General features: G+C 34.3%; 1 protein-coding gene across 2 annotated transcripts in view; it reads left to right on the plus strand.

The window, feature by feature from the left end:
• ZFC3H1 (zinc finger C3H1-type containing) overlaps positions 1 to 16826 on the plus strand; it is a 51750-nt gene that overhangs the window by 5233 nt on the left and 29691 nt on the right. For both annotated transcript variants that reach the window (XM_044227911.1, XM_044227912.1), the window contains exons 2-7: positions 714 to 1130; positions 8308 to 8372; positions 11105 to 11303; positions 11546 to 11769; positions 13351 to 13474; positions 15399 to 15496. In XM_044227911.1, coding sequence (XP_044083846.1) covers positions 714 to 1130; positions 8308 to 8372; positions 11105 to 11303; positions 11546 to 11769; positions 13351 to 13474; positions 15399 to 15496 — 1127 coding nt within the window. The remainder of the gene's footprint in view (positions 1 to 713; positions 1131 to 8307; positions 8373 to 11104; positions 11304 to 11545; positions 11770 to 13350; positions 13475 to 15398; positions 15497 to 16826) is intronic.

A 16826-nucleotide genomic window follows, 5' to 3' on the forward strand; every position in this document is an offset into this window, starting at 1 on the left:
CACTGTGTTACAGGAGGAAAACATTTTTTGGTAGCATTATTCCCTATCTTCAGAGACAAATTAATTTATAAGATATACATTTTGAATACTATGGAAGTTACTTTTTTAAAAATAATGTAATTCCCTCGTCTTTTTGTTGTGCATATGTTGCATATTAGTATACTTGAGCTTCAAGATTCTTACGTATTTGGTTTTTAAGAAAATGCTTCCTATTTATAAACTAGTTTTAATATTAGTTGTCAGTGTTTTATCTTCTTTTTTTAAATTTGAGACATGGGAAGAAATGAATTAAGAGGAAATGTTTCCTCCTTATTATCTGAAGTGTAAATTACCCATATCTGACAAGCCATTCTATTTCTCCTCTCTTCCTTTAGAAAGGAATCTTTAAGATACAGCTTATATAGGCTTTTCTGATAACTATGGAAGGAATGCTGCCCTAACCTAATTAGGTGGAATACCTGTAGGTACTGCCGATAATAACTGATACCAGTGATTTTCTAAGTGGATTGTTCTGTATGGTTACTTGTTAAATTTGAAATACAGGCACATTAAGAAATTGGGCATACAGTAAATGTAATTTAGTAATTAAAAATACTAACTCGTCTTTTTCGAAATACACGCTAAAAGGGAGATAACTCATCTATAACCTAATGTGTTTTTATTAAATTTACTGGAAAATCTGCAGAAGCTGGTTTCCTTAATATGTTCTTCAGCCAAAAGTTTTGGAAGATCTCCATCAAGAAAACAAAATTATTCATCAAAAAGTGAAAACTGTGGAGAAGAAACTTTTGAAGACTTACTTTTGAAGTATAAGCAAATACAGTTGGAACTAGAGTGCATCAATAAAGATGAAAAACTAGCTTTGAGTAGCAAAGAAGAGAACTTGCAGGAAGATGCTAAAACATTGAACTTTGAGGACCAAACAAGCACTGATAATGTCAGTATTACAAAAGACCCAAGTAAAGAAGTAGCTCCTGAGGAGAAAACACAGGTCAAAACTTTTCAGGCATTTGAATTAAAACCACTCAGGCAAAAATTGACTTTACCAGGGGATAAGAACCGGTTGAAAAAAGTTAAAGATGGAACAAAACAGCTTTCCCTGAAATCTGACACTACTGAACCTAGTCAAGGTAATGGAATTAAAATTTTCAATTAGTACTAAGATTCTTCTTTCTCAATGGGGTAACTAGTTATTTTGGTAGTGTGCTTCATTGAAATGATTTTAATACTTTATCTGTGAATTCTTTTTGCACTTTCTACATTGACATATTATTCAGTAATGATAGATTTAATTTCAATCTGATTTTTCTTTTTGTCCTTCTAATACAATTTTTAACATAAGTGTATCAGTGGACTTTCGTTTCTTATCTTACAAAATGCTTTGGATATTTGCATTTAACATGATGTTAGATTTTTTGGAGATATCCTTTGTTGGGTAGAAAGTTTTTATCCCCCCTTTTCCTAGTTTGAGATCTTGAGGATGAATGGATGTTGAAGTTTATCACATCTTTTTTCTTCATTGAGAAAAACATCTTATTTTTCCTCTTTTAATGTATTAGTGTAATAGATTGTATTAATTTTGTAGTGTTAAGCTACTCTTGTGTATTTAGGATCAATCCAGTTAGTTATTATGTCATTTTTGTACATCATGGATTTGATTTGTTAAATTTTTTCCGTATTTTATGAAGGTATAATTTATATGCAGTAAAATTTACCTTTTTTAGCGTGTAGTGCTTTAAGTCTTGATAAATGCAGGCAGTTGGGTAACCATTGCCAGGCACCTCAATTAAGATCTAGAACAGTTTTGTTAACTCTCACAGATTGTCCATGCCCCTTTGTAATCAGTTCCTTCCTCTCTCACCCCACCATATAATTATTGATTGTTTTCTTTCTCTATAGTTTTACCTTTTCCAAAATGTCATATAAATGGAATCATGCAGTATATTGCCTTTTGATTCTAGCTTCCTTCATTTAGTTAGCATAATGTATTTGAGATTCATCATGTAGTTGTATATATCACTAGTTCATTATTGTTGAATGTGCCATTGTATAGTTATGGTACAATTTGTTTACTCATTTCCATTTGAGGATATTTGAGTTCTTCCAGTTTGGGGCAATAAAAAGTCTTCACAAATAAAGGTTTGCTAATGTTTTATTTAGAATTTTTTTATCTGGGTTAAGAGCCTATAATTTTTATTCCTTTTTCCTTGCCAAGTTCTAGTATAAGGTTATGATAATGGTCAAAATGAGTTGGGGAGGGGTTTCTTCTTTATTCTCAAGAATAAAGTTAAGAATTGGTCCTGGATTATTTGGTAGGTATTATTGGTAGAAGTGTCTGGGTCTGGATGAAATTTTTTCTGAGGAGGTTTTATACTATTGACTGTTCATGCTTTTTATTTTTGGTTAATACAGTTTAGATAAACTGTATTTTTCTAGTAATGTGTCCATTTCCTAGAAGTTGTAAAATTTATTAAAAAAAAAAATCTTTTTTTTTTTTAAGATTTTGTTTGTTTATTTGACAGACCAAGATCACAAGTAGGCAGAGAGGCAGGCAGAGAGAGAGAGGAGGAAAGCAGGCTCCTTGAGGAGTGGAGACCCAATGCAGGCCTTGGTCATGACCGGAGCCGAAGGCAGAGGCTTTAACCCACTGAGCCACCCAGGTGCCCCTATAAAAAGAATTCTTAAGAATCTCACTTTTTGGGGTACCTGGGTGGCTCAGTTGGTTAAGTGCTTTTGGCTCAGGTCATGATCTCAGGGTTCTGGGTCCCTGCTCAGCAGGGTGTGTTTCTCCCTCTCCCTGGTTGATTTTTTTTATAAGTGTTCTGTGTGTGTTTGAAAGGAATACATGGATTGTTAGATCAAACTTTTTATGTTCACATCTTTATTCATTTTTTGATCTGATTGATTTATTTCCAAAAGGTTTGTTAACATCAGCCACTATGGTGGTGGATTTATGGTTTTCAGTTTTTGTTTTAAATACTTTCAGGCTGAGGATTGACTCATTATTCTCGTTGTGTGGTGGCCTTCATCTCTAGTCATGTTTCTGACTGAAAGACTTATGCCAATAGTTAACACCATCTTTCTTTCAATAAGTATAAATGCCTTGAATATCATTTTCCATTCTTTCAGTCTTATCATATTCTCAAGTCTCAAATGTCAATTGTATATAGTATAGAATTAGATTTCTTTTGTAACTTAGCCTGACAGTCTTTGTCCTTTATTAGAATATAGCTCATTTGCATTTATCACTATTACTGATACTTGGATTTTTGTTGTTTTCTTTTTCTTTCATGCCTCTTTTGTGTTCCCCCTCTCCCCAATTATAATTTTTTTTTCCTTTTACTGGTTTGGAAGTTAGATATTAAGTTTCTTGTCTTACATTGTTTCCTTTCAGAATTGTAACATGAATTTTTCTTATCAGTGCTTAAAATTAAGTAATTTGCCTATCTTTGCTCATAATTTAACACTTTCTTCGCTCACTTTTCTATGGCTAGAATTTTTATCCTTAAAAGACATCTTTTAGAATTTAGATGTGTCTGCTGGATAGAAAACTTATCTGTTTGCCCTTTCTTTAAAGGTAATTTTCTAGGGTTGGAATTCTACACTTGATCTTAGCCAAAAGGCGGAGAGGCGATCTAGGTTTGGAATTCTGGATTGGCTAATTATATTCTCAACGTATTAAAGATATTTTCTGGCTTCCGTTATTGATTTTGGTGAAAAGTCATCTATCAGGCTTAATAGTTTCTAATTTGAAGTTAATTTATCTTCTTTCTCTGCTTGCTTTTTTTTTTTTTTTTTAAAGATTTTATTTATTTATTTGTCAGAGAGAGAGGGAGAGAGAGCGAGCACAGGCAGACAGAGAGGCAGGCAGAGGCAGAGGGAGAAGCAGGCTCCCTGCCGAGCAAGGAGCCCGATGTGGGACTCGATCCCAGGATGCCGGGATCATGACCTGAGCCAAAGGCAGCTGCTTAACCAACTGAGCCACCCAGGCGTCCCTCTCTGCTTGCTTTAAAAATCCAATTTTTGTTTCTGATATTCTGTACTTTAAGATGTGTTGATTGTGATGTCTTTTTATTCAGAATAGCTTGCAGTTTGTTGTGCTTCTTATTTTCATTGATTCTGAAAAATTGTCATCTTTTAGATGTTTACTCATTCTCTTTTTTAGAATTCTGTATATATGTATATCAAATCATCTTACTTTAGCTTCCATTTCGCTTAATTTCCTTTAAGTTTATATCTCTCTGTAAATCTGCTCCTTTCTAAATAATTTCTTCTGATGCATCTCTCAGTTCATGGATTCTCTTTTTATCTGTGTCTGATTTGTCTTAATTTCACCTATTGAATTTAAAATTCAGTTAGTTTTTATTTTAGCTTTTTTTTTCTTCAAATTACTTTGGTCATTCTTTTTAGATTTTTCTGCTTATCTTTTCAAATTTATCTTTATTTCTTTAAGCATGTTAACCATAGGTTTGCTTTAGTTGTTTCTTTCCCTTGTTTGCTAATTTTCAGTACCTCAGTTTTTTATGGGTCTCATTTCTGGTTCCCATTTTTGATACCTTTTCTTGAATGCTTAGTGATTTTTCTTTTCTTTTTCTCTTCCTTCTTTTTTGTTTCTTAAGGTGCTTATTTTAGTTTCAGGTTTTTTGGTGGGAATTTTTTGAGGCCTGGGACAAAGATGAATTTCCAAGAGAGGGGTTGCTTTTGCCACTGCCAGGCACCTGAGTAGACTTTTGCTCTGGGACCGCTTTATATTTGAAGTTTTCAAGGCCTTCCATGTGTACATTGTATTGCAAACCTGAGTGGTGACTGGTTTTGGTTACATACTCTCAGGAACATGTTTTTTCTTCTTCAGTTTAGCACCGTGATTCCAGGTAGGAAATTTCAAAAAGTATAACTCAGTGGGATAGAAAAAAAACACAACTATTATAGAGTATAAGAGTTATGTATGAAAGCCTGCAGTAATACAGGGAAAGGATCAAATGTGTCTCCCTGGTTTTAGAAAGTTTTCATAGTGATGGAAATGTTTGGTTTGTGGCTCAAAAAATTAGTCTTTTCGACTTGGGAAGTACGAAGGAAACAAACGAGCAGATAAAAAGCACAGAGAACTTTTATTTTTTTTTTATTTTTTATTTTTTTCTAAAGATTTTATTCATTTATTTGACAGAGATCACAATTAGGCAGAGAGGCAGGCAGAGAGAGAGAGGAGGAAGCAGGCTCCCTGCTGAGCAGAGAGCCCAATGTGGGACTGGATCCCAGGACCCTGAGATCATGACCTGAGCCGAAGGCAGCGGCTTAACCCACTGAGCCACCCAGGCGCCCCACAGAGAACTTTTAAAGGCTATTTGAGATTGATCTGAAATGGGGGCAGTGTGGGATATATGGTGTGTTTCTTGGAGGAGTTGGATATAGATTTATAAAATGGTAGATTGAAATCACATTGCAGAGGGCCTTGAATGTCTTGGCTAGGGAATATAGATTTGCTTAAATGTCAGGTGGGCCATCAGATATTTTTAAATAGGAAAATGATGTTATCAGGTATCTGTTTTAGAAATGTAACTGACAGTAGTAAGGAAGAGGAGTTTGAAGAAAACCAAAAAAGCTAAAATTTTATCTGAATAAATTATATTGGTTAGTTTCTTTATATGCATCCTCTCCACCCCCTACTGTCTGCCTTCCCCAGTCTTCAGCAAGACTCTCAGCTCTGCCATCAAGCATTTAAACTTTTAAGCATTTTTAGGAAATGCTTTTCCATTTCTTTCAACAACTCTTCTAAACCTTATTATTTTTTTCAGGCTTTTACTCATCTTTATTCCTATTGTTCAGCCTATGGGTGTACCTCCTATTTCAGGTGATCTGACTCAACTTTCAGTTTCTCACTTTCTTACTGTAAACTTATAACTATATTGATTTTCACTTCATTTCATTTTTGTTTATGGCCACTTCATACTAACCTGTATTCCTGGCTCTGACCTCTACCTTCTCTGGAACCTTGCTCCATCTGTTGTTATTTTGATTCATCTTTAACCACTTTCTCTTAAGGGGTTCTTAGTATAAACATATTTGCATTTTCCTTCCCAAAATGTAATCACTTTCTTGGATTTCTCCCAGTCTGTAGTCTCCCTTAACCTCTGTCTTTTCAACCAGACTCCTTGAAAGGCTGGTCCAGGCTGACTCTCCACTTTACCTCTCAATCCAATGCCATCTGCTTTTCTGCTCTTCACTGAAACTAGTCAGGGCAGAGTTACTTTGAAGTAATTACAAAATTAATTTTAATTTTCCTTCATTTTTTTATTTCATTCTTCCATTGATTCAGAAATTGAGCACCTTATTTCAGGCTTTGGGAAATCTATCCGTGAACAGATTAGTAATTTATGCCTTCATGGGCTTGCGTTTCAGAAAGGGGGGAGAATAAATATGATTAGTAAAATACAGTTATGGAAAAAGTATAGCAGGGTAAGTAGGGGGATGGCAGATATAGATTGCAGTATTAATTAGTAATAAGGAGAGGCCTGAATTTGAAGGTGGGATTTTAAAAAAGGCTTTGAAGACCATGAGGGAATAGCCAAATGGATATGCAAGGGAAGAGCTTTCTAGGCAGATAATAAATAGCTAGAGTAATGATTTTTTAAGATTTTATTTATTTATTTGACAGAGAGAGAGAGTGAGAGAGGGAACACAAGCAGGGGGAGAGGGAGAAGCAGGCTTCTTGCTGAGCAGGGAGCCCGATGCAGCCCTCAGTCCAAGGACTCTGGGATCAATGACCTGAGCCAAGGCAGATGCCTAACAACTGAGCCACCCAGGTACCCCTAGAGTATTGATTTTCTCACTTTGGCCCTTGGACCAGCATTACCTGGAAACTTGATACAAATGCAAATGCTGGGGTGCCTGGATGGCTCAGTTGGTTAAGCAGTCCGTTAAGGCTGCTTTGTGCTCATGGGGATTAGCCTCTCATCCTTCGTCTACTCAACTGGAAGTCTGTTTCTCCCTCTGCCCCTGATCCTACTTGTGCTAGCTTGCTCTCATGCATGCGCGCTCGCTTTCTAGCGCATGTGCGATCTCTTTCAAATAAATAAAAATTGTTTAAAATTTAAAAAAAAATGAAAAGAGAAAAATGCAAATGCTCAGGCCCTATCCTAGATCTACTGAATTGGAAACCCTGGAAGTGGGGCCCAAGAATCTGTATTTAACAAGCCTTCTTGTTGATTCTAATACCTGGTAAAGTTTGAGAATCAACAAACTAGAATAACTACTGTTAAGGCAGAAGAGTACCTGCCATATTTGAGGAATAACAGGCCTTGTCCCTAAAGAAAAGAGAGTGGGGGTGCTGAGTAGTGGAAGACAAGAAGTCAGAGATGATGGGTTGGGATAGATCATGTAGAGCTTCATAAGAACTTGGTTTTTTATTCCAAATGAAATGTGAACTACTGCAGGATCTTGAGCAAAAGGACTGGTATAATTAATTTATATTCTCAAAGGACCATTCAGGCCACAGTGTTGAGAATATTCTCTAGGAGTAGACCTATCTACTATATTTAGTGATGTTCTTCTTGATAAATATGAAATTTGGGGGTTTCGATAATACCATACACATCTAGAATTTCTTACAACCTTCTGATTTTCCTTTTTTTTTTTGAAGTTTTCCTTTGTATTTCCTCAACTGTCGAATGCCAATGCCCTCTGTTCCATTCTCCAAGGGTGTTCTTAATTACATGGTTTTTAACTACCACCTGTGTCCTGATGATTGTCTTTAGCTCAGTTTAGAATTCTGGATAATAATTTTAAAAATACAGCATGACTGCAAAAGACGAATTTTGATCTTGTAAGTATTGAGTCAGAATTGAAATAACTATATTGTAGAGACCCATAACAGTGGTAGGACAGTGTCTAACTACAAGTTTGGTGAATTAAACAATTACCTGCTTTTATAGACTTTGTGTAAAGTTAGATTTATAGTTTGAAATTTATGGTTTATACTTGTTTTTAAGGTAGCTTTGTGCTCATAAGGTGCTGCCAACTTAATGTAAATTTTGTTATTGAAATAATTACTTTTAATTCTTAGTCCTTTTATCAAAGTACAGTTTTAACTTTTTTAATATTTTGAATCATTTTGCCTGATAACTTCAGAAATGAGGCTGATATGAAAAGTTTGGTCAGATTTTCATTCTAATAGAATTCTTTCCTTCTTAGTCAGTGATTCTGAAAACGAGAGACTTCTTAAAATAATTACTACTAAATATACAGCATTTTATTTTAAATTGATGATAGCTGTTTTTTGGAGTATTGAAAGTATGCTGTTTTATTTTAAAGGATTAGAAGATAAAGAACAAAATATAACAAGAAGAATTAGTGCCTCAGACATTCTATCTGAAAAGGTAAGATTCTGCTTTCTGGAATTGGGTGTCTCTGTAAGACTGATTCTTATATTGCTTTACTCTGTTCTTTTAAAAGAAGGTTCTGTCTTGCTTTCTACTCATTTCCTTATGTCATTTCTTTCATCATTACCTCCATTGGGACATAAATCTTAAAGATAAAATCTGGAGAGATGTCCTTCAGTATCTTTGTGCTGGGTTCAGTTAAATTGAATTTAATTGAAGTGTTTTTTATATATATCCATAGATGATCTTTTTGCTAATTTTTTGAAACTTTTAATTTTCACCCAGAGAGTTTGTTTTCCTGCTTTTGGGGGATTATCCTGTGTGGGAAATCTTTGGAGTTAGACCTTCACCTGCTCTTCGGTTCTAGCTCCTCTTACTAGCTGAGTGTTCTTTGCCACTTTGCCAGCTCTTTGCCTTTGCTTGCCTTGATTTCCTTTTCTACAGAATGAGTGTGATATCATCTGTTCTCTGGATTGTGGCCAGGTTGAGCAGGATAAAGTACAGAGGCACCTGGCACTGTGTTTGACATGTAGTAGCTCTCAATAGCCCAAGCCTTTTCTTTGTTGAATTAGAGATCTGAAATACCTTCAGTTCCTTCTTTTAAGATTTCAGTTAGTTTTTATGAGTAAATTAAAATGAAGCAAAGAGCCTAGAAGCTTTAGAAAAGAGATGATCCTGAATTTAAGATTGATAATACAACATATACCCATGTACACACATGCACACACACACACACATGCATATGTGTCTGCAGGTATATATATTTTTTAATGTCCTTAAAATAACTTCATAAATTAGGGAGACATTATTTGGTTTACAAATGAGGTAAGATTTATATGGCTAGGTTAAGTGAGTTACCTGAAGTTATGTAGGACTTAAATGTTAGAGCCAGGAGTTAAATGGGGTTCAGTAATCTTGCTGATCAGGTAGCTGCTTTATGTAGGATATAGTTGTATAACTGAACGAGTAACTTCTTTCTTTTATTCCAAAAGGAGTGGTTGCAAAAAGTAATCAAAGACTTTTAAGTCTCCATAGAACAGTGATGATAGCTTTATTTTAAATGCTTTCGATCAGCACTATCCAATAGAATTTTCTACAATAATGGAAATATTCTTTATTTGCACTTTTCAGTATGGTAGCTATTAACCACATGTGGCTTTTAAGCACTTGAAATGTGATTAGTGTGGCTGAGGAACTAAATTTCTTATTCAATTTTAGTTAATTTAAATTTAAATAGCCACATGGGGCTCATTGCCACCATACTGGATAGCACAGTTCTAGAACTACAGGACCAAGTAGTAGAATTTGGTATGTTTAAGAGACTTAGAGTTAAAAAAAGATAATTTTTTTCAACTCCTTTGTTACATATATTTCCCAACAGTGGAAAGGGTACCTATAGCCTGGTTTGGATAAACTGAAATACTGAAATATGTGGTGGCAATTCAGTTAGGCATTTATAATAGTTCATAGTAGAGTGAAACCAGTAGGAAGTACCCACTGTTTTCTTTATGGTTAAGGTATCTTAAGAAGTTAAATAATTTAATTGGGTATTAGACAAATGTGATTATAATTCATGTGTAAGCAGAGATTATTAGGTAAGTGAGCCTTGACCTTTTTGAGTCTTCGTTTCTTAGTCTCTTCTGATTCCCTACTTTTTTATACATATGCATAAAAGAAAAACAGTTTTGCATTTAATTTCAAAGGATGGGGAAGCCAGAGGACTCCCAAATATGTCTGTCCCCACTATATCCATGTACTTCAATTAAAAATCTGTGCTTAGGGGCTCCTGGGTGGCTCAGTGTGTTAAGGGTGTGCCTTCAGCTCAGGTCAAGGTCTCAGGGTGCTAGGATGGAGTCCCACATCCCCACCTTAGGCTCTCTGCTCTGCAGGGAGCCTGCTTCCCCCTCTCCCTCTCCTTGCCTCTCTGCCTACTTGTGAGGTGTCTCTCTCTCTCTCTGTCAGATAAATAAAATCTTCAAAAAAAAGTATCTGTGCTTAGTTTACCTGACATTTTCAATTATATTTTAGCTAAAATGTAGAGAATAGATTTTAAAAATTACCTTAAAAAAAGGTAGGGTGAAAAAAATTTAAGATATTTCAGTTGGAAAAAAGCTTCCAAACATTTGTCCTTAACCTGTTTTCCTGTTTTAGTTTCCCTGTAGGAAAGTCTTAGGAGTTCAAAATAGTTTTTGAACATATATTGTTTAAAAGTAAGTAAATCTGAAGAATTATAAAATACATATTTTTTTTAAAAGTTTGCAAATTTCAATCTTGACATTCAGTGTACCTGTTCTCTGTATTACTTGTAAAACTAGTAAATCACATGTTTATGGAACCACTTCATTCTTCATTCTTGACCTCTTCTGGGTGGATTTCTTTTTGCATTTGCTGTCATCAGATTTTTACTTTCTTGCTTGGGAGGCTCAGTTAAATGCTGATCTCTGACACTTAACTTCCCCTTTTGCGTCATACTATTCCATCAGTTGTATTCATCCCCTCTAACTCTTTTACATATACACACACCCTCCACAGGTTGATCTTTCTGTATCATAGGGATTAGAGGTGTAGGGCTGTGGTAAATAGTGCAGTTTCCTTCTTTTACTTATATTGCTGTTAAGTATTTGCTTTACAACTAAATTCTGATCCTTGGAAAGGTTTGACTTGGTGAGATGTTTAAAGTCAAATAATAAAACTAAACTAAGAAGTTACAACTATTTCTTTTTTCAAAGAAACTTGGTGAAGATGAAGAGGAACTGTCAGAACTACAACTTCGTCTTTTGGCTCTTCAGTCAGCCAGTAAAAAATGGCAACAAAAAGAACAGCAGGTGATGAAGGAAAGCAAAGAAAAGTTGACTAAGACGAAAACTGTACAGCAAAAAGTTAAAACCAGTACGAAAACACATTCAGCCAAAAAAGTTAGCACTACAGGTGATCATTTCTGTCAAGTTCTTTTGATTTCATATATCAATACAGTTTTAAGATTTTAATTCAGAAAGTTTGGAGTTTGGGAACTATAGAGCCCCGAATGGGGGACAGTCCTATATAAACAGAACTTGGAGGAGCATTTGTATATTTGATTTAATGACAATGAAAATAAATTATAAAGCTCTTATTTTCTTTTATCTAGAAAATTCTAATAGATACCAATGTTTCTGTATTTTTATTTAAAGCTAAACAAGCATTAAGGAAGCAGCAAACAAAAGCATGGAAGAAACTACAACAACAAAAAGAACAGGAAAGACAGAAAGAAGAGGATCAGCGGAAACAAGCTGAAGAAGAAGAGAGAAGGAAAAGAGAAGAAGAAATCAGAAAAATTCGAGATCTCTCAAATCAGGAAGAGCAGTACAATCGATTCATGAAATTGGTTGGTGGGAAGAGGAGATCAAGAAGTAAGGTAAAGAGTGTAAAAATATAAAATCAAAACATTATTCAAATTTTAGTGTCCTTATTATCTTCATAAATACAATCAACTAAGAAAAAGTGTAGAGTTTTTGTGTTCAATAGAACTTGTTAACAACTTTTGGGGGGAGGAGGGAGGTTTGATTATAATTAAGAATGAGTTTTCTATTGTTGTAGATATTAGAAATAGAAGAAATGAAAAATAAAAAGTATGGTTAGCGAAGTCTCCTTATGGCTTTTTCATCTTTCTCTATTTAGGTGAAAGTAGGATTACTGGGGCGCCTGGGTGGCTCAGTCATTAAGTGGCTGCCTTTGGCACGGGTTGTGATCTCAGGGTTCTGGGATCGAGCCCTGCATCAGGATCCCTGCTTGGCCTGCCTCTCCCTGCTTGGCCCTGCTTCTCCCTCTCCCTCTCCCCTGGCTTGTGTTTCCTCTCTTGCTGTGTCTCTCTCTGTCAAATAAATAAATAAATAAAATCTTTAAAAAAAAAATAAAAAGTAGGATTACTAAATTGTAGTGAGGACTTACCTGGAAAATGGCCATACCCTAAGTATGGCAGAATTTCATTTTTTTTTTTTTAGCATTTATTTAGTATTGTAGAATTAAAAGTGTGTCATGACTAATTGGTATGGACTATTTTAAAGAAAGTTAAGTCATCATAGCACTTATTTAGCATTTGTAAACTTTTACTAAGTAATGTCATTGATAATGATTGTCATTGTTTATTATGGATGGTGTCAGGCAGTAAACTGGAGATTTAATAATTAATCTTGTGATATGTTATCAGTGACAAATTTCAGGATTTTGAGATTTGAAATTATGCTTGTGAATGAATTGTTGAAGAAGAGAGGGATATTAAAGAATAAGAGCTCTTTAATTTTAAGGAGTCAGAAATTGGGTTTGCTTAAGCAAGGAATTTATAATACTTGGAACTTCTAAAGAGTACTTTGTTAGAATCTTTTTAAAGAGAAAAGTATGTATTTGCATGTTATTCTTACCAATCTGGATAAGTTTTGTTAGCTATAAACTGTCTCTGAATGAAATGTAAGAAATACAAAAAGAAAACTACACACAGACACATCACCTAAGAGTTTCTAGTTTTCAGCTGTCATTAGTGTATTCATAACTAAGATGTTAATGTATTTTTTTCAAAATACTTTAAAATATAGGGTTTTTTAAAAAGATTTTTATTCATTAGAGAGAGAGAGAGAAAGTAAGGGAAAGGGACAGAGAATCTGAAGCAGACTCTGCACTGAGTACAGAGCCCAGTGCAGGGCTTGATCCCACAATCGTGAGATCATGACCTGAAACCAAGAGTCACATGCTCAATCAACGGAGCTACCACGGAGCCTCTAAAATATAGTCTTGAAGGCAGAAAACTTGAATTTATTCATCCAGTTTCTCATACAGAGAGGCTATAAGTGTTCAGGAACTTGGTGTCATCTTATTTTATAGAGGAATATGATTTTTGATGCTGTTACCTAGAGGATAACTGTCCATTGTTTTGTAATTTCTAGCCTAAGAATAGACTAAGACAGAAAATGATTTGAAACTGAAAAATATCTTGTGTTATTAGTCTTCAGATCCTGACCTAAGACGATCCTTAGATAAGCAACCTACTGATAGTGGAGGTGGCATTTATCAGTACGATAACTATGAAGAAGTTGCTATGGATACAGACAGTGAAACCAATTCTCCAGGTATGAGCCCAAATTGGAAATATTCACATATTCACAAGTTTTCATAAATGGACAATGATCATAAAGCTACCCAAAAGCTTGAAAGAAATGTGTAATGAAAGTGATGTTAGCTGGTGAATTGGGTAACCGTAGACATTTAGTGGAGATACTTTGAGAGCAAACCTCAAATATATAATATTAACCTTTCTTTCAGGTGTTTCTTTCTAGATAGCATTTAAATAAAAAGGCAGTGTTTAAAGTCTGCTATTAACTGTTTGATCGTAAAAATGAAGATTGTGGGAAAGATGAGAACACTGCTTTTAAATAAAAAAAATAAATTTTTCATCTCAAGTTATCTTTATATCATAGACAATTTCTGCTTTAGTGGAAAAAAAAAATCTTTCGTGTTCTTGGGTTCCTTTCTCCTTCCAGTGATGTTACTTTGTAGGAATTTGGAAATGGTAAGTGGTACTACTAGTGGCATCTCAGTAGAGGCTGGTTAGAACTGCTCAGGGCAGTGTTCAGTTAGATTGCATATTGTAGGATGTGATTCTTCTTGAGGGCTGGAGACTTGCTTTAGTTGCTATTCAGGGGTGATTCTGTGGGAGACCTATTTTCTCACTAATTAAAACATGTAAAACTGAAGCAGATAACTGAATGCAGTTGGCATTCTAGGAACTGGAACACTTACTTGAAAGATCATATCATCAGTGTTTTTCTCCCTGTGGTCATATTGTCAGAGCAAAACAAAATGAGAATCTTACTTTAGTGTGTCTAGACAAACAGAAAAATCTATATGATTTGGGTTATGTTTACCAAAAGTTGTTTATTTTTTGGTTACTCTTTAGGCTTATGTTTGTTTCATATTGTGTTTTGTTTCAGAATATTATGTTTCGATTTCAGAATTTAACTCTCTTTGGTCAGTATTAAGTTTTCTTGCTTCCAGGTTCTTCTAGATATTTCACTGTATTCCCAGGTATTAACAATATTATTAATACTTTGTTTCTATAAAATAATTTTACATACTATGCTTTCAAAAACTTTTGTAAAAAATTTGTAGAGATTTACTTTACTCACCTTTGTCAATTTATAGCTTTTTGCTATATTCACTACCGGTATTTATTTTTAAGAAGTAAAATGTTCTAAAGGCCAATTGAATTTTCAAATAGTATCATACAGGCACAAGTTAACCATATAAATCATGTGGGTAATGACCATATTTACTTGTGAGACAGCTGGGATAAAGAAGCATTAGTTTTTTTACCTGAGGATTATAGTTACTGGGTAGCAAGAGTAGTTTCAAATCTGCCGTATTTCACTGGCTTTAAGAAACCACTGAAGGTAAAATGCATGATTACTTTTATCTGCTACCAGGGAAGAGAAAAATGCTAACAGTTTCATTGAGAGGCATTGATTCTAACTATTTCAGAATTATTAAATGTGACAGAGTGTACATTTAATTGATAAATACAGCAGGAAGCAGTTCTTTTCATTCCTGCAGTTTGCTTTCTATACAACTTAAGTAGTTCATTTTTTCATTCCACATAAAGGGAGGAATGGAATTACCACATTAGTGGTTTGTTTTTTGTTTGTCCTTTGGTTAGGACACTTCAGCAAATTCAGGAATTTTTTGTTTTATTATTCCTTTAAAAATAGTTCGTAAAAAAGAAAAAAGAAGTATTTTTCTTGTGTTTCTTGTTCTCTTTCCTGTAGATGAGTGAAAGTGGAACAAAATGTTTTAAGGCACTAATTGTCAACTTAAGTTGGAAGGCTGGCTTTCTGATGACAAGGGACACTTGAATGGGTAGGGAGGTCTCATGGAGGTTAAAGATACTAATTTGCACTCTGCTTAGATAGATGTATTTGTATTTCTTCAGGCATATCATAATCTTAATTTATTCCTTTCAAAGTATATTTGTTTGTAAACTCTTAACATTTTTTACAGCCCCTTCACCGGTGCAGCCACCATTCTTCTCTGAATGTTCACTGGGGTATTTTTCTCCAGCACCGTCTATTTCTTTGCCTCCACCACCTCAGGTTTCTGTAAGTGTGAATTGATGTGATTTTTAAGAAAATTATTCTGTTGTTTTGTGTCTTTCCTAACTTGTTTTGAAAAACTGGTATGTAACTAAAAGTGTAAAGTAGAATTGTTTACCAAAATTTAATAGCTCTGAAACCTATAGAATAAATAGTTTATTATATATTGGCAGGCTGTCCATTTGGAGATTTTTTTCATAGCTAATTTTTAATCCTATGTGTACTTCCTTTCAGTACTTAGCATGTTTCCATTTTACTTCTCAGCTGGTAGCTATTCCAAAAATTTATTCTAAAGCAGAATAAGATTATCTGCGGTTTTGCATTATCTTCTTTGGCAGTTGGGCTTAAGTGCATTAGGATACTTTCAGAAATGAATTCTTTTCCTTTTTCCTCTTTTGATGAGTACAGTTATTTTTAATTTGAAATTGCATCTAAAGAATGTTACGCTGTATGTAGAAGTTAGTTTCTTTTTTCCCCAACTTCTTTTTAAGAGTACTGCAGACCCTCATTTAAAAAAAAAAAAAAAAGAAAGAAAGAAAAAAGTAAGTGGGAGAATCATAAAGTAAAAGTTTTGAGTTTTTTTCTAGTTGGAAAGAACCTACAGACCAAGTCGGATCTCTCAGTAGGTTAATGGGTTCTTTGTCATTTCACAGTTCCTAGGTGGACTTCTGGTGTCCTCCTTGGAAGCTTAAGGTGAGGGGAATATGAGAGCACAGAATGAAAAAAAAAACTTTTTCCCCCTTCTTCCTTGAAATGTTTCCTTTTGGGAAATGGAAAATAGATGAACTAAATGCCGAGAGAAATTCTGGCAGTTCTTTGGAACAAAAATATATCTAAACTCCGATATTTGTATAAATTTAGTTTTCTTTATAAGTACTTTCTAAGAAACCATTGCTCAAACATCTAAGAGATTCTTTTGGATAGTTCTTGAGATACTCTGGACTATTTCCAGAATTCCTTTGGTGCCTAATTTTTTTTTTTTTTTTTAACTTAAATATCTGTCATATGTTTTGGTTTTCAGTATCCTCACTTGTTTTCAGGTAATTATCTAGAGAAGAGACCTTGTAAACTTTGATTTCTGTCTTTTGGAAAGCTGAGTGAAAATAAGAAGGGGAATGGAGAAGTTTGTATAATTACCCTGAAGTTCATAAATTAGATGTTTCAAAAAATGTTTTTTTTTTTAACTTGCAAAAATTACACTTTTTATGGTTGAATATTGAATTTGGTTTAGTTTTAAGATCTACTAAGTGACAGTTCAGTTATGCTTACAATTAAAGTAGTAACCTAAAGTTTATCTTTTTTTAATTTAATGTTGCTCCAGAGATAAATATTTGAA

This window comes from Neovison vison, chromosome 12 (assembly GCF_020171115.1).
Source record: "Neovison vison isolate M4711 chromosome 12, ASM_NN_V1, whole genome shotgun sequence".
NCBI lineage: Eukaryota > Metazoa > Chordata > Mammalia > Carnivora > Mustelidae > Neogale > Neogale vison.